The sequence below is a fragment of the Lampetra planeri genome, chromosome 41 (genome assembly GCF_965212315.1).
Source record: "Lampetra planeri chromosome 41, kcLamPlan1.2.h2, whole genome shotgun sequence".
Lineage (NCBI taxonomy): Eukaryota > Metazoa > Chordata > Hyperoartia > Petromyzontiformes > Petromyzontidae > Lampetra > Lampetra planeri.
The window spans coordinates 7,596,097-7,623,058 of NC_136147.1; the positions used below are offsets into that span (position 1 = coordinate 7,596,097).

Consider the following 26,962-nt stretch of genomic DNA (forward strand, 5'->3'; position numbering starts at 1 on the left):
GTGCCGATCCCTGCTATATAAATATATTTATTCAATATATCTTGGGTTTAATTTTTTATCGTTCAAACAAAAAAACATGGCCCTTTAGTTTTCGTCGTCCCGAGACACAGTGCCTACTGTTGCCTATTGGATAATATGGCCCTGGTGGGCGAGTAGGTGAATAGTCACAGTACCTACACTGTGGCATATTGGATAATACGGCCCCCTGCCACCACCCTTGCCCCCACCCTAGCCCCCACCCTCCTTGCACTCCTACCCCACGGCAGACTCGAGCGACCGCTGTGCGCTGGCGTCTCCCACGACGACGACGTGCCGAAAGCCACCACCGTGCAATGAAATCATGAAAATAATTGGCGCCTTCAAAAATAAAAATTCCGCCCGAACAAAAAGCGGAGCCGCAGTTGCAGATGGATCGCAGCGGATTCACGCTGCAAAAGTGCGGAGTTGGCAAAATATATATTTTTTATATATCTATTTAAAAAAAAACATATCAGCGTTTCTTTAGGTGAAGATAACTGCAACAATTGTGTATGCAATTATTGATCGAAACAATTTGCTGAGATTATCCGTTGAGATGGAACGTGTCATCTGCAAGCGTTGCGCCAGGGTGTCAAGTAACAGCCTGGCACAACGCGTAGCAGCAACACGGATGCGACCGAAAACTTTTGTTTTGTTTAAATCTACAGCATGTACAGTGTCCATTAATGCGAAGTTGAACGCACGTCCACACAAGAGTCGAGCACGTGAATGAGAAAGCCCAGGGCAGCGTGCACGATCATCACATTCTAAGGTTGCACTCATTACACACCAATGTGCTCGTCACGAATGACCCACAATGCCTTGCTGATCTCGTCCAGAAACATAAACAAATGACCCACAATGCCTTGCTCATCTCGTCCAGGAACATAAACAAATGACCCACAATGCCTTGCTGATCTCGTCCAGAAACAAATTACCCACAATGCCTTGCTGATCTCGTCCAGGAGCAGAAACAAATGACCCACAATGCCTTGCTGATCTCGTCCAGAAACAAACAAATTACCCACAATGCCTTGCTGATCTCGTCCAGAAACATAAACAAATGACCCACAATGCCTTGCTGATCTCGTCCAGAAACAAACAAATTACCCACAATGCCTTGCTGATCTCGTCCAGAAACATAAACAAATGACCCACAATGCCAATCTTAATTTTGGAGCTTTCGTGACTGCAGGAATTATTCTTTGGTTCTTTCGGTAAAGTCACCGTATAAAGATAAAATAATAAATTAAATAATAGCATACGACGTTTCGATTGCAACACAAGCAATCATCATCAGGTATAATGAAATAGCGACATAAAATCTAACCAGAAAACTATAGACAGACATATAAGCAGACAGATATCACCAAGATACAGGTACAGAGAGGGGTGATCGTCTCTGTGGGGTGGCCACCTATGTATCTTGGTGATATCTGTCTGCTTATATGTCTGTCTATAGTTTTCTGGTTAGATTTTATGTCGCTATTTCATTATACCTGATGATGATTGCTTGTGTTGCAATCGAAACGTCGTATGCTATTATTTAATGTATTATTTTATCTTTATACGTGACTTTACCGAAAGAACCAAAGAATAATGACCCATAATGCATTGCCGATCTCATTCAGAAACATAAACAAATGAACTACAATGCCTTGCTGATCTCAACCATCACATGAAATCCGGTCATCCTCGCAGCAGCGGCTTCTGGCTATTTCCATCGAACAAAGACGGTGACGGTCACCGCATCACGCGCTTTCAGATGCGCTTCTGCGGCCGTCTGAAATGGAATGCTCTCCCTTCCGATGTTAGATTTAAAAGCGGTGCACTTTTAAATCATCTAGATTGAAAACTCACTGATTTAGAACTACTTTTTGCGCTGAGTTTGTTGTTCCTTCCCCGCACCCATCTCCTTCATGTATCTGTGACTCCACAAAAAATAATTAAAGCATATCTTACACAACCCATTGGCCTGCACTTCGTATTTAGTTAAGCACAATTACGCACCTCCGATTAGCACGGTTGACTACGCACGGTGCAAAAGAAGTTCAACATACACGCATACATCATGCCGCAGTCATGTACCAAGCTATGTACACCGCCCGTGCACACAGATTGCAGTTCTCGAGCTAAAACAGTTGCAAAACAGTTGCAAAACAGTTGCAAAACGTTGCGCAAACGAATGAAATCCACACCTCCAGTGGCAGTGGAAACTCCACATTGTTGTGGACAGGGACGAGTCCATCCATGGGGGGGGGGGGGAGACGTCGTCAGATGTTTGCAAAGGTCGACAGCATTGGGCAGCTCGTGTCACCACAACAAAACGCAGCAGCAGGCTTTTTTGTACAAATCATTTCTGGGGGTCAGACTTCCATCCCCATACAAAAAAGGCAAAGATCCCTTCCCTTGTATAGCCTAGGCAGACTGTTGAGGCAAGTGCTGTTAGCGAGCGCCTATTAAGGCCGGTACGGCACACGAGGGGGTGGTTGGCCAGCATCACGCCCGGGACTGCCTTTGTATCCCCCAGTGCTGACGTTTAAACACCACGCCAAGTACTCATTCAAGGCCGAGCCTTTCGAGGGGAAACCTAGAGGATGATCGGTTCAGATAATCGTCACTAGTGTTATAAGCCATGGCCTGTGAACCGAACTCGGGCTGCAAAAGGTTTAAAGCCCTGCCTACAAATCACTGCGCCACCACTCCCCGCATGCATTCATAAAATACAAAGTTCCCCCGTATAACATTAAGAAACTGTTGGGGCAAGTGCTGTTAGCGAGCACCTATGAAGGCCGGCACGGCACACGTGGGTGGCCAGCACCACGCCCGGCCCAGTGGCAATGTTTACACACCGCACCAGGTACTCATTTCAGGCCGAGTCGACCTAGGGGAGGCCGTGAGTGGGGGAATCGAACTCGGGTCGCCGGGTTCGTAGCGCAGCGTAGCACTAACCGCTGCACTACCGCTCCCCTACCTCTCCCACACACACACAATTCCATTGCTTTAAACTTTTATAAAAATGTGCATTCGAACGAGAGGATAAACAAAAACACACACACACACATCTGCAAATGGGCTAAAAAACCTCGAAGCAGAGGCAAACTGTTCACAAATTCCCCGCTGCGAGGGGGAGCGCGCCGACCTTTGCGAAAAACTTTCCCCCCCTCTCTGTCCACGAAGCAAAGTTTGAAGAAAGTTTGAAGCAACTTTGTGCAGCGTGCGCTGCCAAACCGGTTTGAGGCAGGGGGAGGCCTCCTCGCAGCGGCTTGGGGGAGGGACCGGCAGTGGTGGGTGGGGGAGGTGTGGGGGGGAGGTGTGTGTGGAGGGGGGGAGAGGTGTGGGGGGTGGAGGGAGAGGGGTGTGGGGGGAGAGGTGTGTGTGGAGGGGGAGTGTGGGGGGGGGAGAGGTGTGTGGGGGGAGGTGTATGTGGAGGGGGGGGGGGAGTGTGGGGGGAGAGGTGTGTGGGGTGAGGGGAGAGGAGTGGGGGGGGGTGTGTGGGGTGGGGGGAGAGGTGTGTGAGGGGTGAGAGGTGTGGAGGGTGTGGGGGGAGGTGTATGTGGAGGGGGGGAGTGTGGGGGGGGAGAGATGTGGGGGGTGGGGGAAGAGGTGTGGGGGGTGGGGGGAGAGGTGTGTGTGGAGGGGGGGAGGGGTGTAAAGGGGGGGGAGAGGTGTGTGGGGTGGGGGGAGAGGTTTGTGTGGGGGAGAGGAGTAGGGAGAGGTTTGTGGGGGGTGTAGAGGGAGATGTGTGTGGGAGAGTGGAGAGTGAGGGCGCGAGACAGGAGCCTTGCGAACTTTGCGAGTCTGCAAGGAGCAGTGGGGGGGGTGCTGTGCACGTGACCATGGTCACAACCACCTTGTACACGTACAAGGTGGTTGTGACCCCCCCACACACATTTAGTTATCTAAAACTTAATATTTTTGCAAGAAATTAATGTGCAAAGGGGGGAAAGAAATGTTAGGGGCAAATTAATTGTGGGGGGGGGGGTCACAAGACATATGGACCACACCCAGTACAGTACTGTTGTTATTCAGAATCAGAAAATTGTATTTATACTGGAAGAATCCGATGAGCTATGAAGCTCTTCTTCACAGATGCCCAGTAAGGCTGGGGGGGGGGGTGGTCTGAGTGTTACAAAAACAAACGTCGTGTTTGGGGGAGTAGCAGCGCAGCGGAGTCTCAAAACATTTAGAAATTCGGAACCCGGCCAACATCAGTGATGAATATCTGAACCTGTCCTGGGCCTCCCTCCGCGAGGTCGAGTCACAGCCACAGAGTCACAGGAGCCGGTGTGTGTGGCGGTGTAAACATCGGCACTGGGTAGATGAAAGGCGGCCCCGGGCGTGGCGTTGGCCAGGCACCAACCATCGTGCCTCGTATGCTGGGCCCTCATGGCGTGCTCACCAACATCCCCTTGCCCCAACAATCCGTTAAGGCTATACGGGGGATCTTTGTCTTTGGAGCTGGCAAACCAGCAACGTACAAAAAGGTGTAGCGGTGTCGCGAACGGGCAAAGAAAGAACGACTCCTCGTCACGCGCCGCATGCACGCGCTCAGCCTTGTCTAGACCACCAACTCAAAAGACGGTTTAAAGTGAGGCTGTGGTTTTTTTAATGTTCAGCGAGACAAGGCTGAGATCAGCGGACATGCAATGCGGTGGTCACATGGCATGCGCGCAAGGAGTGGTGCGCATTCCTGCTGTTTGAGAACTGCAGCAGCAGCAGCACACATTTGCGTGTTGTCAAGTCTACGAGTGGAGAAATCCATTACGCTGCAACGGAAAATAAGAGACAGCTGCCGTTTTAACACCACTCTCAATCCTGTACTCTTAGGCACTCAAAATAATTTTCTTTTTAACGTAATAAAATGCCAAGATAACGTGTATTCTGAGGGTTTAGTTGTACTGTATATATCAGAGGTGGGACAAAGTCATTGTTATGCAAGTCCAAGTCGAGTCGCAAGTCATCAAATTCATGACTCGAGTCTGACTCGAGTCCAAGTCACATGACTCGAGTCCACATCTCATAGGTGGGACAAAGTCATTGTTATGCAAGTCCAAGTCGAGTCGCAAGTCATCAAATTCATGACTCGAGTCTGACTCGAGTCCAAGTCACATGACTCGAGTCCACACCTCTGGTATATATACTCTAGGATTGAAAGAATATTATAGTGAAAGAATGACATCAATGGGAGCACAAATTGAAATACTTTATAACCGTTTCAAATTAAATGTATTGTATTAAATTTCGATTTAAAGCTTTCGTGACTGCAGGGATTCATCTTCTTGGTTCTTTCCAGGTCTGTCGGGGAGACAGCGTCTCCCCGACATACCTGGTCTTCACCTGAGGACGGCTGCTTGCGTTGTGGCCGAAACGTCGTGAGAATTATTTTATTATGTTTTATTTTTTATTATTTTATTACTTCCCTTCTACGTGACTTTACCGAAAGAACCAAGAAGATGTATTGTATTACTACAACCTTACACGTCTCCATGCTTAGCCAGTTACGCAGCTAGTTTCGGTGGCAATGACTCACCACGACTAACCATAGAGTTATTGTCAGGGTGGAAAGGAGCCCAGCCAGTAGCCAGCCAGGAAACTCAAGGCATAGATGGTCTTTTATAGCAGTATTGATGTTGTTCAGCCTGCACGTATCCTCCCGTTTTGAAGCGCTCTCTCAGTGTTTACCTAGAGTCCAAGATTCGAGTAGACAATTTGCTTGGCAATGGATGAAAAGGTACACCGAGCCCAAAGACTAAAGAGCTACTTATCTTCTACGTAAGTACCTGGGGCTATATTTGCTGGGCTTAGTCAATGAGAAATAATAAAAAAATCGGCAAAAATATTTAAATCAGGTATCAAATGCGTGGCATGCCGCACACAACTTACAAATGCCCAACCCACTGATAAATACAAGCTTAACTCATTCGTCAGAAACACTGCCATGAAAAGTAAAAAATATAGAATAGAATATAGAATAGGTAGACATTTTGTGGCAGTGGTCCTTGTCCAGAGAGAAAGAGAAGCCAGTGAGACTGAGTGAATAACAGTCAGCAACACCGATGTATTGGAGAGTAAAACCACAACATTTATAATTCGAGTACGACATTTCGCTGGTGATTACAACCAGCTTCATCAGGCGATAGCCAGAATAGTTTTTAATTTTCCTGCCAACGATCTCTGGGGAAAATATTACGGTAATATGATGCTCGGCCAAGCAGCTCAAAAGGCTGACTGAAGGAAAAACGGAGTGTTGTTGACCTCTGATACCGGACGAAGTTGGCGGTTGTTTTTTTTTTTACAAATCTGAGAAATTTCTTCCATCGCAAAAACAATCGGCGAGGGGATTTTTGGCAAACCTCACAACGGGAATGTCACCGTATCGATTCACCGATTCATACGTTTCTTGAGCTCCCAATATAGGCGTAGAATGACACGTGCAAGAACCAACGTGTGTCTTATGACATATTCTGTGGGTCGTATGGAACGATGTTAAGGTTGTTCAAAGACCAAATAGAAACCTGTTGCAAAGAATAAAGTCTGTATTAACCACACGTACTTGTGGTGAACATGCAAACAAATATGCTCTGATCATGTATGCATTGTCTTTGAAACTGATTGGCCTTCTTTGCAGCCGAATCTCACCAGTATCAGACCAGAGAACGCCAAAAAGCTCGGGGTGAGCAGCTACAAAATGGAAATTTGCCAGTATCAAAATGAAAGTATGAAAGAATAAAAACAGGTTTTACCCCTTTCAAGCAATAAAACAAGTGTTAAGATGTTCAAACACCAAATATAAACCTTTTGCAAAGAATCATGTCTGCACTAACCACACGTACTTGTGGTGAACATGCAAACAAACATGCTCTCGTAATAATTGCATCGTCTTTGAAACCGGTTGGGCTACACGCGAGGTTAATGCAGACTTCATTTCTTGCAAAAGATTATCTGTTGATGTTTGAACATCTGAACACCTGTTATATTGGCAGAAAGGTTAAAACCTATTCTTATTTTTTCATACTTTGATACTGGCAAAAAAGGTCCCATTTCGTATGTAACAGATTCACATGTGACCCTTGCAACCACTAGTGGGCTGCTATAATCACCACGATGTAAAATTATAAAGGAATCGTTTTGTGCATCAAATCATAACCCTGAGGTACATGCCTTTAAAACTTGAATTTAGAAAAATCAACAAATAACAGTGGCTTCATGATTATCATCATGAGTTGCAATGATGACAAAAGAGACCACACTCACATTGAAACACTGTACATCCATTTTAAAACGGTTCTCATAACTTATTTAAAAAAACGTTGGCCTTCATTTGGAAGATGCCTGAGTCCACTGCATCAATTTTCACCGAGTCAAATGCCTTTTCATAGCCCACAGAGGCCAGGCACAATGGTGTTTGATATTCATTCGTTCGTCTTTTTCCAGCAACTATGTCCAACAGGAAAATAAGCACTGTGCAAAATCAGATACAGTTCCTCACATCATAAAATGTTCCCATCAATTATAATACAAAATGAAAGCACTATAAACGTATAATGCATTTTTTTCAGTTCAAAGTGTAGATTATGGCACTACTCAAAATAAAGGTTTGTCATTATCACGTTCCTGGTTTTATTCAAATCGCCTGTTAAACTAAAGCCAACCGAGTTTAAAGACAATCCATACATAATTTTTAGTTGCTTGACGGAGTTGAAAAATGCATTACGGTCAATAGGTTTAGTCAGAGTATAGGGACATTGACGCAGAGAAGGAGAGGAGGGGATCCTGAGTGAGTAGGTGAGTGATTATAGACTCATGGTGAATAGGTGAATCAGTGGGTAGGTGAGCAGGTGAGGGAGCAGGTGAGTAAGTAAATGATTGAGTGAGTAGGTGAATAAGTGGGTAGGTGAGTGAGTAGGTGACGAAGTGGATAGGTGAGTAAGTAAGCGAGTAGATGAGTAGTGGGTAGGTGAATAGTGGGTAGGTGAGTAAATGAGAGGGTAGGTGAGTAGTAGGGAACCACTCAATACAGAGTCAAAGTGTAAACAATGGACTCTGAAAATAAGAGGGGACCCTGAGCCACCTGTAACTATGAACAGAATAGAAGGAGATTCTCAGCTGTTGACTTTTACAACCAAATGAACAAACTGAGAGAGGGTGCAATGTCAGAATACTTAAACTTCACTTTTCCACATTGAGCGGCACCCGAGTGTAGATTAATTTCATTTATATGAATGTAGTGAGTCCAACTGAGTTGCAGACGTTGTCTTGGGAGCAACACTATTTACTACATCAACTCAACACAACATAACGTGACATACACTCGGGTGTTGAACGCCCACCTAACCACGCTACGGCAGAACGAGACACGGTCCCGCTATCTCGGTCCGGACCTCGAGCTGGGTCCCGGACCACGTGGCTAGAGGCTTCTTCAACCCGACGTGGATCTTCACTCACAAACAGTCAAGAACCCCGTTATATCGGTCCGGGCTGGGGCTCGCCCCGCCTCTCGCCCCGCCTCTCGCCCCGCCTCTCGCCCCGCCTCTCGCCCCGCCTCTCGCCCCGCCTCTCGCCCCGCCCACCTTCTCGATCTCTCTGGCCCTTTCCCGAAGGCTCCCGTGAGCTCTTCTACTACCACGTGACCACCCAGCGGCCCCCATCCACCGGTGGCCCCCCTACAATATCATCCGGTCACGTGTCAGCAGGTCAACCGGCATATCTTGCCCCAACGTAACCCTGGCTGACTGACGCTCCCTCTCGCTCCCTCACCGGGAGCCCGCACCGCACACTGTACGTGGTGCCTCCGCGCTGACCAGCGCTCACCCAAGCCCCGCTAGGCCTGGTACTAGGCCCAGTAACCGGGATGCACATAATGACAACATTATCCGCTGTGGCCTCGCAAGCCCGGCACCACACAGTGACATTCACAGTCACTACGTGAATATAAAACATTACAGTCCTAAACAATGCATCACCAGTACTGCAACATAGTACTGGTAATACAGCAGATTGCAGTGAGATTAAATTGCATGTATATTTAAATAGGCACAGCCCTGCACAATGTATCACGATTATTAATGTTTGTTCAGCAGTTTTCACACGGACCTTGTATTAAACTTAAGCACGGCCACACAAAAAAACTCACACACATCAACATTGCACAGATCTCCCTTTGGTGTTTTTTTTTCCTAAGGCCCTCAAAAAGGAATTAAAAACTCACACGCACGCACACACAAAGTGTACACGACCTTCTCATCGTACTCCTTGTCGCGAGTGACAAAACTCGTCACGACTCCGTCTGCAAAGCAACAAACCTGGCTGGTGCCCCCTCGGTCACCTACTCGCCAGCGTGCGCGGGCGGTTACATAATTGAGGTGGGCACGCGCTCAGGGAACGGGGGGGGGGCGGCGTTTATCCGCCGAGCTAAACGCCAAACTTTCTCACGGCACGCCGTTACGAGGGGAAAGGTCGCAAAGGGAAAAAAAGTTACTTTGACGAGCTCCAACACGTTAGCGGGCAAGCCCGCGCAGTGCTCGTCCGTGCGTGCACTCCGCGGACTGACCGCAACCGAATTGTGTCGCCACGCAAAAAGGAGAGTCGGCCGAGGACGTGCGAAGCTGGCGGCGGCGGTGACGCTGGGATGGAGACGACGGCGCAGGTGTTCGCGGTTGCGCTGCGTGGATATCCGATTGGTTTGGGGGGCCTTCGTCAGCAGGTATCAGCGGCCGACAACTGTGTACATTCGAGACTTAACGTGAGCGGTTCCAAGTCGGTTCTGTAAGAAGGTCCCAGATTGTGCAGCGAAATTTTAATGAATCCCTGATATACGATAAAAATAATGTGTGGCAGCTACCAGCAAGGGGACAAGGTGGTTCTTGTAGAATGTAGTCCAGCAAAAACAGGTTGCCCATAGCCCATGGCGGAGATTTAATGCGGGTATTCTCTTACGGGCGCTCCAATTTTCTCTAACACGCAAAAAACGATTTAAAGCTTTCGTGACTGCAGGGATTCATCTTCTTGGTTCTTTCGGTAAAGTCACGTCGAAGGGAAATAATAAAATAAAAAATGTTTTATTGTTCTTTTCTTTCTTTTATTATTTACCTTCTAAAAAGAAAATGTTTTATTTTTATTATTTTATTATTTCCCTTCTACGTGACTTTACCGAAAGAACCAAGAAGACGCAAAAAACGCCCCGCGAATGAAAGTTCGCCAAACGTCACAATAGGACTCTCCCTTTGGAAGAGACTTCGGACTCTCGTTGAGGCTTTCCGTGAAAATAAAAACTTCCAACTTAACGTGATCATTAGCTTTCTTACCTCCAGCACAGACGCTCGAAGGTTCTGCCGACAAGATCTCGGTGCACGACTTCTTCAGAATCTAAAACAAAGAAGGAACGTCATCAACACTATAAAGCAGCCATTGCTGCTCGCACAGATAGCAGGGTAACGAGCACGTGTGCGCATGAGTATTGATCTTTTCATCTTAACCGTATTCCCGATGGGTTCGAACCACAATACTATTTACACATTTTATTCCTTGGGCTTTCACAACCAATGTTATGATCATGAATTTAGTTTAATTTTGGTGGCATCATCATGTAGGTGTTATGTAACATGTTAACCGAAACCCTCCACTATCCGACAGAGCTGATCGAATTAGGTTGTCGAGTGGCCAAACGTGCCAACTGTTTTGGTTGATGGGGTAAGTCGGGAGGAATGTTGAAAAGTTAGCAAAATTGACAATATTTTTTAAAGTAATATTTCGTTGGAGATTACAAACTTTATTTCATTGACTCGGTTGGGTGCTGGAGGATTACAGTTAAATAATTTACTCCACACAAGTTGGTGGCAATGAGTCTTAAAAAATAAATTAAGTCGCCACAGCCTAATAATTACATCAACATTTTGAGGTTAATTGGGGAGGCCTTTATCTGAAAGCGGATTGAACTGGTCCAATTATGAAAAAAATCCCAAAAATATATCCGAATAAAATAAACCCTTCGACTCATCAATTGTATCCAGTTTACAGTCACGTTAAAACACTGTGAAAGCACATCTGTCATGCAAGCTGGGCTGGTACATGCACGCATCGGCAAATGCAGAGATTGACGAAGGCATAAAACGCATCGCGCAAACCATCAAAACTGGTCGCACAACCTCGACGGCGCCGCGGCTGCTCTTGAGCGACAATCCGCACGCACGCATCTCTAAGCGTGGGAAGATCATAATCGGGAGGCTCAAACGGATTGATAGGTCGGCACAGTAGACAAGCCGTCGATCCAGCTCGATGTGCGTGGGGCGATTCAGAAGCTATGGCGAGGCGGCATTTCAAGCAACTTCGTGGCTTGTTTCGCATTCACGCAGCGCGTCAGCAGTAACCCGCACCGACGGCGTCAACACATTGACCGCTGTATAATTGCGCCGAGGGCAGACCGACACAACAGGACAACGACAAGCCAGGGATGCAATCCAAAAGTCAGGTGGAAAAAAGAGACTCGCCGGCAATAAAAAAAAAACAACGCCTTGGCAGCCAAGTCGATTGCGGCACATTTTACACGCTTACACGCACGCAAAAAAAGCCTTGGCTTGGGCTCTGAAGCGGGAGCCTTAGCCGTGTCCGTGCGGCTAATTTCGTAAGCGAGGAACGATTAACTGAGATTACCAGAGCGGCGAGAGAAAGTGTAAAAATAATCTGCAAATCAAAAACGGCTGCAGCACGAGGTCACGGGAAGGATGGGGATCCGTATACCGCGTCGTGGGCAATGTCCGATGAAGGGGGTTTTGTGGCACAAATTTGATTTTGAGAACACGAGACGAAAAAAAAAGAGAAACGTTTCAACTCACCGAGTCGATGATTCCTCGCAAAGCCTGGAAGCCTCCCTGCACCGGGAAGACGTGCTCCTTGGTGTCTGCAATACGGGCCAACTGCAAACAAACACATGGCGGCGAGACTCGGGATTGCAAAAGTCGAACACGTCCAGAGTGTGGTTTTCATCTCAACTTCGTCCGGAAGTGTCTTTTTTATGCCCATTTACAGCACCGATTCATAATACAGCTTTTTTGGGTGAGAGCGCGTAAATATATAACGACACGTATAAATGTGTCGTTAAACCCGCCAGCATCCGACAGCCAATTAGTAAGGATTGTTACGTAAGCAGCACATGCCAGTTCGTTACTAATACATCACACCGGTATGTTGGAGAGCAAAACCACAACATTTACAACCTGATTATGACGCTTCGCCAGTAATTACAACTAGCTTCATCAGGCGACAGCCAGATTTGAGGAGGGGTAGCACTGAGCCTGCAGTGGAAATTCCACATTCCTATGGTGGTGAAGAGTGTTTCCGTGGCACGACTTTCCACAAAGTGGTACTTATTTTGAAATCAGCCATGGAAGGATGAAGGGCCGAGTCAAAAAATTATACATTACTATGATGAAATGTGAAGTCGAGTCAACCCCAGACCGGGACTTTGAAATCTGAACCTTTCAATCACATAGCCGCGCACCATCTGGCTAATTTTCAGTCCTTACACATAAAATAAAACAGATACATTTGCCGTCGCAGAATACAATGCATTATCATTCATTAAAAGAAATTCACACGTGGTTTTCAGTACAAATTAAACATGAAAAATCAAATGCAGCCATACAAGCCGGCGTTAAGCGACGAGTGATTTTTAAGTCGACGGAAAAGCTTACTTCCGTCTCGTCTCAGTAAAACAAGGAATGTTGGAACCACGATGGTCCAATGGTTCCAACAACAAGCCAAACACGTTGGGCCCAAAACGTTGGGGCATGTTTACCGGGATACCATTCCTCACCGTGCACCACTGTGCTTCATTTCAACAAGCGAGCTCTTACCGAGTTTTCCTCCCCCCCACCCAAAAAAAAACGTCCAGCTATGGCGATGACCTAATTACGCGCGGGGTGAAGCATTCCACAGCGCTGGCTCCACAGCGCTGGCTCCCCGCGCGAACAACAACACTGCCGCCGCTTCCCGCCACGAACCTAGAAAATGCTTCACTGCAAAGTGATGCAATGACTCCACCGTAGAAACCGCTGGGTCCCCCACACTATGCAAGAACGCTACAGGACCAAACGGATACTTCACCCTCCTTTGCGCCACCTCGAGTCATTTGGTCGATCCGCCACTGGACGAGGGCCTCCTCAACACCGTGCACATCATGGAGGATTTCGATTTAAAGCTTTCGTGACTGCAGGGATTCATCTTCTTGGTTCTTTCGGTAAGGTCACGTAGAAGGGAAATAATAAAATAATACAAATAAAACATAATAAAATACAATTCTCACGACGTTTCGGCCACAGCGCAAGCAGCCGCCCTCAGGTGAAGAACAGGTCTGTCAGAAAGACAGCGTCTGAATGAGACAGTGTCTGAATGAGACGCTGTCTTTCCGACAGACCTGTTCTTCACCTGAGGACGGCTGCTTGCGCTGTGGCCGAAACGTCGTGAGAATTGTGTTTTATTATGTTTAATTTTTATAATTTTATTATTTCCCTTCTACGTGACTTTACCGAAAGAACCAAGAAGATCATGGAGGATATTTGACCGTACTTCACCGCTGCTGGTCCATGCGGCATGGTGAAGGTGGGGGGGCATCGATGTGGGTGCATAGCGCAACAGATTTGGCTGCACTGCCCCTCCGCTGGCCTCCTTGGGTCGCCCCACAGCCAGCCCATAACACCCTGGCGTGCATAGTGGTCGCCTATTCAAGCACCGTCCAGGCTCGAATCAGCTTGGCTTCCGTTGTCTTACGAGACTGGGAAGCATTCCAAGTGCTTTGGTCATTATGTTACTCCTAGACGCCAGTGAGTTCATGCATTAACCGAGGTCGTATCTCAAAAGGGCCCTCACGGTCTCGCGTGGATCAAATTAATTGATAATCGGTTTAAATGTCTTGCTGTGTTACATTGTTAATTATGGCACTAAATAAACCAGGCAATTCTTGATCTGACGTTACAATTCGGGACCGACGCGATTTTAGTGCTTGACTTGGGCTAATCCACATCAAGCAGGGTCTTTCCCTGCTCTATTTATGAGCACTTAGGAAATGGCTTGGCGTTACACCGAGCCTCTTTCCGATCAATACAAATGTGTAGGCTGCAAATGCAACTTCCTGCGCATGATTTCATGGCTAATGGACATCATAAAAGCGTATTTTTTTAAATGAACACTACAAAAGCTACATGACTGCACTCTTTTAAAAGATAGTTGATTTTGGAAAAACAAGTCCATAAACAAACGTTGCGTGGCCTTGCGAGCCAGTGAAACATTTACAAGTGGCCGATGCAGGCACGTTAACTACGATATTCTACGGATTATGGAAGACGCACCCAAACTTGTAACCGGTGTCAAAAAGGTCAAACTAATTAAGTTTTTTTTATTTTACAACATAGAGCCCACCGAGTTAAATAGCTCTTTTTCAGAAGTGACCTGGCCATAAATGATATCTCAACGAAGTGGCTTATCATGTGGAAATGTATATCAGCCAAATACTCGAAACGGACGTTTCTAAATGGAGGGAAAACCCGGAGAACCTGAAGAAAAATCCACACGGCCACGGGGAGAACATGCAAACTCTAAATATACAGGCGTCAAGGGTCGAGATCGAACCCACGACATCCTGTATACCGAGGAAGTTAACAGTTAACAGGCAAGGTAGTTAACATCTCACCACTGTGGGATACAGTTCTAGGTCACACACACACACGGCTAGCAGATTATAAGATGCACCCCCAACTTTAGCTTAAAAACAACAGGAAAAAACAGTGCGTCACAATCCAGTAAGTGGTAGTAGATGTGGCATAATAGAATGAACCCATAGGGGACTCTTCAAATGGTAGCAATGGAGACACAAGGGTGCAAGGGTTGGCAGGCCAGGCACACACGGGGACCCTGCAAAACTCCAAGCATTTTATGACGGTGTTCCCCACAGTAATTAGCATCCTGATAGGATTTTATTTCGGTCATTTTAGCCCAGCTGGACAACATACAACCCAAGGTATTATCGATTTTAATGAGGTCCCTAATAATATGTGAATTTTGAGGTTATTGTGATTGTCTTTATCCCCTTTAGCCACAGGACTGCCCACAATGCATTGCACGTAGAATATGTACATTGGCTCAAATTTGTTAATTGCAATCCATTCATTGTGTTCCAAACACATTGCGAGTTCAAATCCTGGTTGGTTGGGGGGGGGAGGGCGTTGACTCAGCCCATCATCGTTTCCAGGTCAATAAAATCGCTTCCACTTTGTGCGAGAGTCAACAGAGGTTGTCCTACGGATAACCTCACATCCACCAGCGGAATGTGCAATTTACACCACTGGCTCAGGATCTGTGAACGGGAGATGACAAGGAGTAGCGTCCCAATGCTCAGTTGGGGGAAGAGGAAAACAATTAATCACCGACTTTTTGTTTGACACCGTGGCACACAATCAGCATGCACCGCTACGCATTCCACCAAAGTCGGTCGCATTCCGCGAAAACCAAACCGCCGCGCGGGAAGGGCCCCACCTGCGTGTAGTTAAAGTTCTTGACGCCCACACAGTAGACCATGGCTCCTTGTTGCCGAGCCAGATCGGCCTGCGCAACCCCGCGACCACAGGCACGGCAAAAGACGGGGTCAAGGTCAGCGGGCGCTCGGGCGAGGAGGGGGTCAGGGCTCGGGATGGTTGCCCGCCGTCCGCCCAACGCAAAAAACACAAACGCGCCCGGCGCACACACACGCACGCACGCACTCAAAATCCTTCACGGCATCGTCAAGATCGCGATCGAAAAGTCAACGCGGACAGCGGTTGTTGATGTCACCTCTCCCCCCCCCTCCTCCACCATCATCGCTTCCTTCTTTCTGCTCGACCGAACAGCTGTTGTAAAGCTGACACCCGAACTCCCACCGTCTGCGCTCTACAGTAAGCCAACATCTGGCTTTAGTTCTGCACTGCTGCGCAAAATTCACGGACGTCGCATTACGCGTAAACGAAAGATGCATAATTTGTACAGTGCGCTGAACAGAGACTGGGAAAGCAAACGATTGAGAATTGACAAAATATCCCTTTTCAAATGTCAGTCTTAAAAAAAAATCACTCCCATTGCAATGTGCGACCTCTGTAGGTTCAAATATTCCGACTTGCTTCTCTCATTGCCTACTTGTGAAGAAAAGCCACTGTCCAAAACACTAGCTCATTACAGACCGAGTGCATTCAAGGTTACGAGGCAATAAGGCAGTGTTTGCAAATGACGACGGTGCTAAAGCATGTTCAGCCTGTGCTCGTACACGTGGCCAACGCGAACGCTACCATCAAGCGTAGAAACCCAGCACTTTGCATTCTGCCGAGCAGCGATTCTTCTGCACCGGACGTGGCCGCAAAACGGCGTACGTACCGCTCTTTCTGCGTAGGAGAAGAAATATTCCGTGAGCTCCCCGTCAGTGAGCGCGATGATTATGCTGGCAGCCTTTTCGCCTACGAGAAGCAGTGCGGAGGAGAAAAAAAAAACAATGAGCGCTCTCCGCCGAGCTTTCAGGTCGTGCCGAGCGTTATTTTTGAGCGAGGCCCGACGTTTCCACTCCGCGCGTGGGGAGCGAGCTTCTCCAAGGGAAGCGAAGCGAAACGCGGAAGCTCTCGGCACGGGGAGCGAAATGTCGGACGATGTGCCGCGACAAAATACGCGGGAAAATACGGAAAAACACAGCCGAACCATTTCGTACTCTGTTTCTTTCGGTAAAGTCACATAGGTAAAACATTAAAATAAATTAAATCACGACGTTTCGGAAGCAACACAAGCCTCCGTCATCAGGTGTAACCGCTCCAGTAAAATTGCTGTAGCGTACTGGAGCGGTTACACCTGATGACGGAGGCTTGTGTTGCTTTCGAAACGTCGTGATTTAATTTATTTAAATTTTTCACCTACGTGGCTTTACCGAAAAAACCAAAAAGTATGAATCCTTGCAGTCACGAAAACTTAAAATCTAGAATGAACCATTTCGGTTCACACGTCAAGTCCGTTGTTAGAAACAGCCACAGGAATATGTTTCATGGCATCATTCCACATTTCACATTGTGTATTTAATTATAATAATATACAGCCCTTTGTTCATCTACTGCTGGAGGAAGGCCTCCCCCACAACTTGTCAGTAATGGGGGGGCTATTTGACCATACTTCACCACGATGCTCAGAGCATGCCGGTTGGCGAAGGGGAGGTGCCTTACCACTGATGCTAGCCGTGGCTGGAAATACAACTCCGCTTGCCAGGTTCATAGCACTGCACCAACCACCTGGCACCACGTCTTCTACTCTACCATCACTTTTTTGGTTCTACCATGGTTAAGTAAGGGCTTTGCAAAGTATAATGGAGGACCACCCAAAGCATTCCAACGTTCACCATTTCAATTGTTTCTAAATCTAATTACTTGGCATTCCCACAATTCCAGGTCCTTTATTTCTTGACATTTACAAAGCAAGCAATACATTTAACATTCAAATTCAAGCAAAATCAGTGTATCACCAGCAGAGTCAGGATTGCCTCGATCTATGCTGGCGATTATCCAAATCCTACAAGCAAGGAGCCTCTCTTAACGATATGGGTAGAATATTTATTAGGGTATTCAGCAGAATTATAAGATGCTCCTGAATACAAGACGCACCCCAAACGTGTGCCCATTGTCAAAAGAGTTATACTAACCTGACCACATGAACAAACAAACATGCACACACCTACCAGATTATTACACACACCCCTAAATTTGCTTTACATTATGGGAGAAAAAGAATACATCTTTTAAACCCGAGAACACAATAAAACACATTTTACACATTCTCCTGACTTTATTCTAACACCCTGCAAATCACAAACGCCAGTTCACTGTTGCCCACCATGACACAGGTTTCTGTGTTTTACCAATCATCAGGCATGTGAGGTGCATACCCCAAAATGTGAACTAAACTGGTAAATGTGGAAAATTAAAAAGTGCCAGATAGAGGAATGGAATTTAACACGGATATCAATATGGGAGCAAAGTGCGGCAACCTTTGAGCCTACGTTTGAATGAAAAAAATAGGACAGTGCTGGCTTTCATCAGACAAAAGGATTGGCTAGGCGTAATGTTACATGAATTACGTAACGAGTTGCCCAGTTTAATGTTGTGTAAATAACAAATAAAATAATCTTACTTTACGCGTCACTGCACGCAACAAGTTTCTGCCAGTGCCCTGGAAAAGTGATGACCAAATCACCGCAGATTTTAACAGATTTTTTAATTAGCATTTTCCCACCAGTGGAAAGGGGAAAAAAAACACTTTACGCCAACAAGCTGTGGGCCATCTGTAGCCGAAACGATTTGCAACAGAGTAATCCATTGCAAATTATTGCTTCTAAAAAGGCAGTAAAAAAAAGACCACATACCGTAATAAAATTCTTGCTGTATCTGCTCGCTCGCCTGGGTGGAAGATGACAGATAAGTGTCAGCTGAACGAACACGTCAACAAAATTACAATTCCTTATAGGGGAAACACATACTAATTAACTGATTACTAACATAGTTGATATTTACAATAACACACATTACAACTCATTACTAATCATAACAATTGACTGATTACCAATCTATTATATAATTACAATACCCCCCAACCCCACCTGAAATCATCACACCTGCAGGAGTTAAATGATGACGTCACCCTGCTGCTGCTCTATTTAAGACCGGGAGCAAGTGGAGGGCTTCTCCATTCTGGCGAATTGCCCGATGATGCTGGATGATGTAATTACCAGCGAAACGTTGTACTCAAAAACTGGAAATGTTGTGGATTCACTCTTCAACACACCGGTGGGCTAAAGTAGTGAACTATTTGTCTTTTGTCAACCTGACACTTTTTTGCTGATTGGCCGTGTCGGGTGGTGGAGGGTTACGACACATTTATAAATAACGCGTTTATTATGAATAATATTGGTCGCGAAAGCCTTACGTGTTAAACGTCAACAAACACCGTTGGCAAAACTGAACTACAAGTCCACATAGGCCTCTTTGCGTGCCGAATTAATACCATTTAATTCTGCTCGCATTTATTTTCCTCAGGAAAGCCTCGTCGAGTCTCAAGACTTTTTTTTGTTAAGGCAGGTCCTGATATGTTTCACAACAGAGTAATTTTCAGGGGTTTTATACTGGTAGGAACCTCCTGGTTACACCAGCCCACAGGGGATTACTGTGTCCGTCGTGCAGGGAGGGGCTGGGTGGGGAGGGAGGGGCTGGGAGGGGAGGGTGGGGGGGGGGCTGGGTGGGGAGGGTGGTGAGGGTGAGGAGGGGCTGGGTTGGAGGGGTGGGGCGGGGCTGGTCACCCCGCGGTGCCCTTATAAAACTCAACGTTTAGCCTACTCACGCCGGCTTGTGCCCGCCCTCACAGTCGGGCATATTTGCGGAATACACCACGCAGCCGTTGACCCTGGCCATTGACTGAGCAACCCAACGTTCCTACCAGCTCCCTCCACAGGACAATGTGCTTATTTTCGAACCGCGAACCTTTGCAATGAGCGGCAAAACGAGCAACAGCTCCCTCGTGTCATCGCCCCTTGGCAATTAAACCGAACCGTCCGATTAATTTCAATAGACGCAAATGAAAGATGTTTTCCTCGCAGTCCACAGGACATTCAACACAACATAGCGGGGATATCCCGTAACCACGGTAACACTCCAATATTTGAAAAAAAGGGGAAAACATTGCCGTGTACTTTTCATCATAATAAACCAGTTTTATGAAATAATACTGGATGACTGGCACGCGGAGTATCACGCTTGACAGTGGCGTGCCATCTCGAGCCCGGTCTGGGGCCCATTCCCAGACTGAACCGCGAAGCTCTGCTTACCGATGGATTTCCACAAGAATGTTTCCGTTGCTTCATGACGCGTCGTGATATCACAGTTGGGGGACGGCCAGCGAAAAAAATATCCAAAAAGACATAGATGTCGGAGGGAAACTCACGCGAGCAAACCCCTCATGCATGCAGGTGTCTCCTCCGATCTGCACCTGGTTCAGCTCCTCCAAGCCCAGCTGTATTTGCTCCCTGGAATGCCAAGTGAACACACGGACGATGTCAGAAATGCTGCCGAGCAAAGGCTCGATAACAGTTTCCTGTGACCCACACGGACAGTAGAAACCCTCTTAACGACGGTCGTTGGTTCCACGAAACCGGTCGTTAAGGGATTTGGCAGTGAAGCGGGTATAGGGAATACACGTTAATTCGTTTCGATAACATCAAAAGTTACCCCTTTTCACCCAAAAAAGTACTTCATGATATTTAAACAATGGATAGTAATGCATAAAAATACAATATTTAAATAAGTCTAATCAATGCATTCATTCATATTTACTGTACCTACAAAAGCCCGTCGTCAACAGGGGAATGGTCGGTAAGCGAACACATTGGACTCTATGGAGGCACTACACTACACTATACACTACACATTGGGCTCTATGGAGGCACTACACTACACTATACACTACGCTCTACACTATACACTACACATTGGGCTCTATGGAGGCACTACACTACACTATACACTACACATTGGGCTCTATGGAGGCCCGTCGTTAAGCGATTAGTCGTTAACAGGGGTGCTCGTTAAGGAGAGGTTCTACTCTACACGAAAGCTACCACCAGAAACAACGGAATACACCGCCGTGTTTATTTTACTCATCGGTTTGATAAAAATGGGTAACAATTTGTGGAGAGTGAGCAGCAGATGGTCTACAAACAGAACAAGGTCCCCTTGCCGACGGAATGTGAAATTTCCACCGCCGGCTCAGGAAAGGATAAATGTTGAGAATCAGGGAGGTTTTCTTACAAAAGTGACACTACATATTACTCACGTTTTCATAATTACACAGAATCAAACATTTTCATTATAAAAAAATGTAAGATTTTTTTTCATACTTTTAAGCACCAACTAAAATATTGCACAATTTCAATACGGAGGCCACAGTCATGTCGAGTTATATTTGCTTTAACATGTCACTTTGTTCGTGTGTGGATAAAACAGAGTAATGACATTTAAAGGTTCTATTGAAATTAAGGGGATGGCATTGGTGGTGGCGATTTGCCAGCACAACAATGAATTCACCATCTTCAACATTAAATGTAATGGGGGGGGGGGGGGGGGCATAAAGATGATGCTCTAGATCACAATACATGTAATCAATCATTTGTGCGAGAATCAACCATTTTTCCAACCATATACGTCGTACTTAAAAGGGTTCATGTAAAAAAAACACATCGCCAAAATTGGCCACCACATTGACCACACTGTAAAAAAAAAACAATTAACCCTAGACCCTGGGCCGTGACGGCAAGCCCAATTGCCGGGCCATGTGGCAGCATCGTTACTCCTCTAGCTCACTCACGCTATCCGCCAGGAGGGTCTCAACAGCGTCCCTCACCGTCGCTTGAAGAAGTCGGACAGGAAGCCCTTTTGGAGCCCACGCACGCAACCTTCAACAATGCATATTTCAACCCTGGTGATGATGATGATGATGAGGACGATGATACTTGGTAAGCCAAATGGGAGTTGACAAGATATCAAAGAGGAACAAACACCTCGTGAAAGACCCAACGAAGCAGAAGATCCCCGATGTTGATCTTCCACAATGCCCGAGAACCACCTCCACTGCAATTTGGCTGGCCATCGAACAAAGATGGTCGCTTTCAGATGCGCTTTTGCAGCCGCCTAAAACGCTCTTCCTTCCGATATCAGGAAATCACTGGAGCAATGCCCTGTTTAATCATCTAGACTGAAAACTAATTTCTTTAGAACTGCTTTGTGCGTTTAGTTTTTTGTCCTTCCCCACACCTCCGATTAGCATTGTTGGCTACGTGCAGTGCGAAAGACGCTCAACATACGTACATACAAACCATGGCAGCAGCAGATGCAGATACTCGATGCACAAACGGGAAATTAAAACAATTCTCTGATGTGCGACTGTGGTCACCCAGAACAGACCATGGAACGTACAGAACGACTCAATGCCCCCATTCACAAACACGAGAGAGTGAATCACAGCAGCGATGCACCACTGTGCTACTCTTGCAATTATTTGGCATCAACCGTCTTCAACGTAAAATTATAGCCGTTGGTCTGCATCAACATCGGTTGGCAGTGTTCATGATGGAGTCAGAGTTCGTTTTTTTTTTCGGTTCGACTCCCCCATGACCCAACCTCAGAGTCCACTCGCATCCTGCCTTTATGGACGCTCGTCTCATCTTGGTTTGTTCTAACTTCCTTCAGATAATAGTTGCCAAAACAGAAGCCACTTCTCACATCGGGGGGACCACAACGACACAAAAATCCACCACGCAGTAAACATCGCGGTTTGCGCGTGCACTTTCGAAAACTCTGACATCGCATGAGCAAGAAGCAAGCAGAACCTCAGGCTGGCCGAGCTCGTGTTTCCATCCACAGAAACCTCTCCTCTGCAGTAGCTCGCCACCTCCATCCTTGCAACATTTCCTTGCCCCAGCTGCCACTGGAACCTTGACGTGAACCCTTCGACGCATCCCAACTCGACGACAGAAATCCTCTTGGCTCTACAGCCTCCACGAATCCGAGCGGTGGTGGCTACGCCCGCGGCCCGCGATCCAGCACCGTGGAGGCAACGAGGGTTGCTGCATCGTGCGGAAACATCGCGAAACTCCCTTCGCGTAGGTGTCACGGAGCCATACCCTGGCTTGCCAGGAGAAGGTGACACGGCAAAGTGCAGAATAATATAATCGGGCCTTTCTGTATGGGATCGAGGGTAGGACCCTGCGAAGCGTGGGGTTTCTCCGAGTTCTTTAGTTTATTCCCACGTGTATAAAACACCTGTTAAATTGGCCAAAAAATATCTTTATATATAGAGGACTACAAAGCTCGGGCCATTCTTTCCGGTGGCTCGCCGCCTGGCTGCTGCCTCACCGCTTGCCTGTGGCGCCCTCAGCGATTGTGAGAGATGCAATTTGCATGCACGACGCTACTATATAAAAGAAAACTTTATAATCATAAAATCTCTCATCTCCAAACACTGGATGATCCACGATGTCACTACCTACATCCGCATACGAGACCGCAGAGCACCCCGATACCCACTCTGATCACGTGGGGGCTGGACACGTCGTGTCGAGGAATGACGACCGAGTAGCAACCAAAGGTTACCACGCGACTTCTTTTTCATTCGCACGGCCGATGCAGACTCAGAGCAACGACTACAATTTCACATTCAGGTGGCCAAGCCAGATAACCGCGTCGGGACCAGTGGAGTGTATCACTGTGATGTCTCCCTTCGTATTTGTTGATCGGGCAATTGTGTTGTTATACGTTGCATGGTTTGTTCTGAACGACCAGTCGTACACTGGAGAGTTTTTAATTTTCCGTTTGTGCATCAGGAATCCGCATCGGCCATGGTTTGTGCAGTGGCTGCGGTTTAGAAGATGTCAGCCGCAGCGATGGAGCGATGAAATCAGCTTCAGGTGCAGCAGCTACAAGAATCGTTGCACAGTGAGACCATAAAAGACAGCGATGGGCTTGTGGATGCCTTCATCCAGCAGTGCATAGATAATAGCTGATCATGATGATGATGAAAGAAACCTTTAGTAATTCAATAACAATGTCCAGCAGCTGGATAGTTTATTGCATCGCGAGCCTGAGAGATGGCCGATGGATGCCTTAATCCAGCAGTGTATACACTATGTCTGATGATGATGACAGTGATGATGAAATATCCCAACAGTAATTCAACGACATAAAAAAACTATTCTGCGACTTATAATAATATCATTAATAGCTAGGCAGCCACGCCAAGAATGAGAGTAATGGTCCCACTGTGTTGCCGCCACTGGCGTGTGTGCGTGTCACGGTTGGTGTCCCACCTGTTTCCTGTTAGGGGCATGACCACAGTCCCATGGGTGGAGAAAACAATGAAGGACATCCTCAGCTGGGGGCTGCAGCAACAAGCAGACACAATTCTGGTCATTGACAACGTTCATTCTCACGCAGACGGGGGGGGAAGGTGGGAGGGAGAGGAAACAGCGCATCAACATTTCTGCATATAATGACATATTACACGAGCATTTCTATCTTCGCAATATTCATTCATTGAATAAAAAGGGAAATTTGTTAAATAATTAAATGCTGCCACTGATGTTATCAAACTCTGGTTGATGGCTTCGTAGTGCAGGGCGCCGCGGTGGTGAGATGTTAACTACCTCGCCTGGTATGCAGGAGGTCGTGGGTTCGATCCAAACCTGACACCTGTATATTTGGAGTTTTCGTGTCTCTGTCCCTGTGGTCGTGTGGATTTTTCTCCGGGTCCTCCAGTTTTTCCCCCTCCACATTTAGAAGAATGTGTTTAGAGTATTTATTCGGCTGCTATACATTTCCACATCGTAAGCCACTTTCGTTGAGCTATTATATGTGGCCAGGTCACTTCTGAAAAAAAAGAGCTGTATAGCCCAGTGGGCCTTACCTGGTAAAATAAATACATGGTTTAGTTTAAATATTCTTGGGTTTTTTCGGTAAAGTCACGTAGGTAAAAAAATTAAATTAATAAAAGTAAAATTATTTTTACTTCTTGTTTTATTTTACTTTTATTAATTTTAATTTTAATTTTTTACCTACGTGACTTTACCGAAAAAAACCTAAGAATATGAATCCTTGCAGTCACGAAAGCTTCAAATCTAGAATTAGTTTAAATAGTTTTATAGCATTGCGCCAACCACTGTGCCACCACTCACCACTTTAAAAACGACAATGCAGGAACCATACTGTACAAATTATTAATTGGACGATTAGGCTCCAAAGGAGGCCAGTGGGAGTGCAGTGGTCAGGGCATGGAGCTATAGACCTGGCGAGTGTGATTCCCTGCCATGGCTCACATCGTGGTGAAGTATGGTCCAACAACCCCCTCAGAGAATGGCAAGAGAAATGTTCTGACAGACCTGTTCTTCACCTGAGGACGGCTGCTTGCGTTGTGGCCGAAACGTCGTGAGAATTGTATTTTATTATTTTTTCATTTTATTATTTCCCTTCTACGTGACTTTACCGAAAGAACCAAGAAGAAGAGAAATGTGTTTTAAGTATCAAGAAAATATACATTTTCAGACGTGTCTCCTTGTTAATGAATTAAAATTTCACATCACCCATATAATTTATATACAGTACATGCATTGCGAAGCAGTTCATCGTACACATTAATGTTTATGGGTGAATAAGTAAGCAAGCACATCGGCACAATAAAGACATGCTTGTGAAATAACTACATGTGTTTTTGTTTTTACAAATAACTCTTACAGCATGTTCTAAATCTGAAATAAATCACAAGTCCACCGAACCAGCTGCAAGGGTCAGTGTAATGCAGTGGTCGATGAACCCAATGACCTCAGATTGATTCCAGGCCACAAATAACATCAGTGACCAGTGATGTTAATACCCGTCCTGTGCCTCCACTAGATAGACTCGGCCTTAAATGTCTCTCTCACATTGGGATATGAACATGAGCACTGGGAAGACAAAGGTGGCCAGGTGTGTTGCTGGCTATACCAGTAACATCGCCCTCTTAGCATGCCTCAATACTGTAGGCGTTCACGACCAGATTGTATCTTTTGATGGTGTATGTGTGGGAGTGTGTGCGTTTCAGAGCCAACACATACAGAAGTAGGTCATTAAATAGTACAATACACTCCCTAAAACAATAAATCTAATTTATGTGCCACGTTCACCGCGTGTACATGTCCTGGTTTATTTTAAGCGAGATTTTTTTTGTAAACACAATAGACTTGGCAATGTTACGGTTTCAGACGATGACAATAAAAATAGGGGCCCCTCCTGATCGCCCGGCTCGAGTGATTTCCACCAAATGGCGTGCTGCCCCTATTCATGCCCTCAATTTATCATCCACCAGTTTTAATATCCCAAAGTGCACCGCCTCTTGCAATGGATCGGCGGGCGTAAATGTTTACGCAGAGTGCAGGAACGCTGCTGGTTCCCTACCCAAAGTCATTGCGGAGAAATTTAATTTGCACGTGGCCTCATTAGTCAACAACAAAGCCAAGGTGTGCGGAGTTAAAAATATAAAATTTACTTGCGTTATTTTAATTTTGGATATCTGCTGTGGAATAATTTCCACAGCACTACATTGTGGAAATTCTCAGCTGCTGCCATGAATTTACGTCCATCCCTGCCAAGGCCTGTGCTCACCAAACGCGAGCACCGTTCATCATTTGCATTCGTTACCAATAAACACATCTGGCTCATCATCGTCAGCCGTGGCGAATCCACTGCTGGATGAAGGCCTCCTTCCCATAGCGGCCACCGCGGCTGCTGCCACCTATCGCGATCCTGCAACGTAATCATCCTGCACATCAAGCAATGTGACCGCGCCATATTTCTCAGAGGGCGTACAGCGACGGTGTGTTCCATTCTTTGGCTGCCACTCCATTATTATTATCATCCCTTCTTAGTGACGTGTCCCTGCTGCCAATTCACCAGAGTCTATGCACTTGTACATAGCGATGGACAGATCCATGACGAATCCTGTTCAAGCCCAGCGATTGTTAGCATTTGCTGCTCCGTCACCATCCCAAGTTGTGAGATCTAGAGCTGTTGGAGACTGGGGGTTGTGGTCGTGGTACACCGAGGGGGATTAAATATCAAGATGCCATGACCATTCTTGTACATATTCGGCTGGCCATAGGGATGGCGACGCCATTTGCAGGCAAATTCAAGACGGTTTACATCAACAATCTAAGTCAGCAAGTAGCTGATTTAAAAGTAATTCTCAGCAATAGATGCAAATTCCTCGCAGCACGAACAGACAACATTGATGTCACCACTTAATATTACGTGCCACGTATTGAATTGTATGAAAACATACAAAGCAATTCATGCAAATAAGTATGAAGCAATATTTATGG

At 46.4% G+C, this 26,962-nt stretch overlaps 1 protein-coding gene across 1 annotated transcript in view; it reads right to left on the minus strand.

Moving 5' to 3' along the window:
* LOC144732152 (anthrax toxin receptor 1-like) overlaps positions 1-26,962 on the minus strand; it is a 91,771-nt gene that overhangs the window by 56,950 nt on the left and 7,859 nt on the right. Inside the window, exons 3-9 of the mRNA XM_078613480.1 lie at positions 23,921-23,992; positions 20,005-20,086; positions 18,434-18,467; positions 16,414-16,493; positions 15,547-15,615; positions 11,853-11,933; positions 10,326-10,386 (exon numbers count right to left, since the gene is read on the minus strand). Coding sequence (XP_078469606.1) covers positions 10,326-10,386; positions 11,853-11,933; positions 15,547-15,615; positions 16,414-16,493; positions 18,434-18,467; positions 20,005-20,086; positions 23,921-23,992 — 479 coding nt within the window. The remainder of the gene's footprint in view (positions 1-10,325; positions 10,387-11,852; positions 11,934-15,546; positions 15,616-16,413; positions 16,494-18,433; positions 18,468-20,004; positions 20,087-23,920; positions 23,993-26,962) is intronic.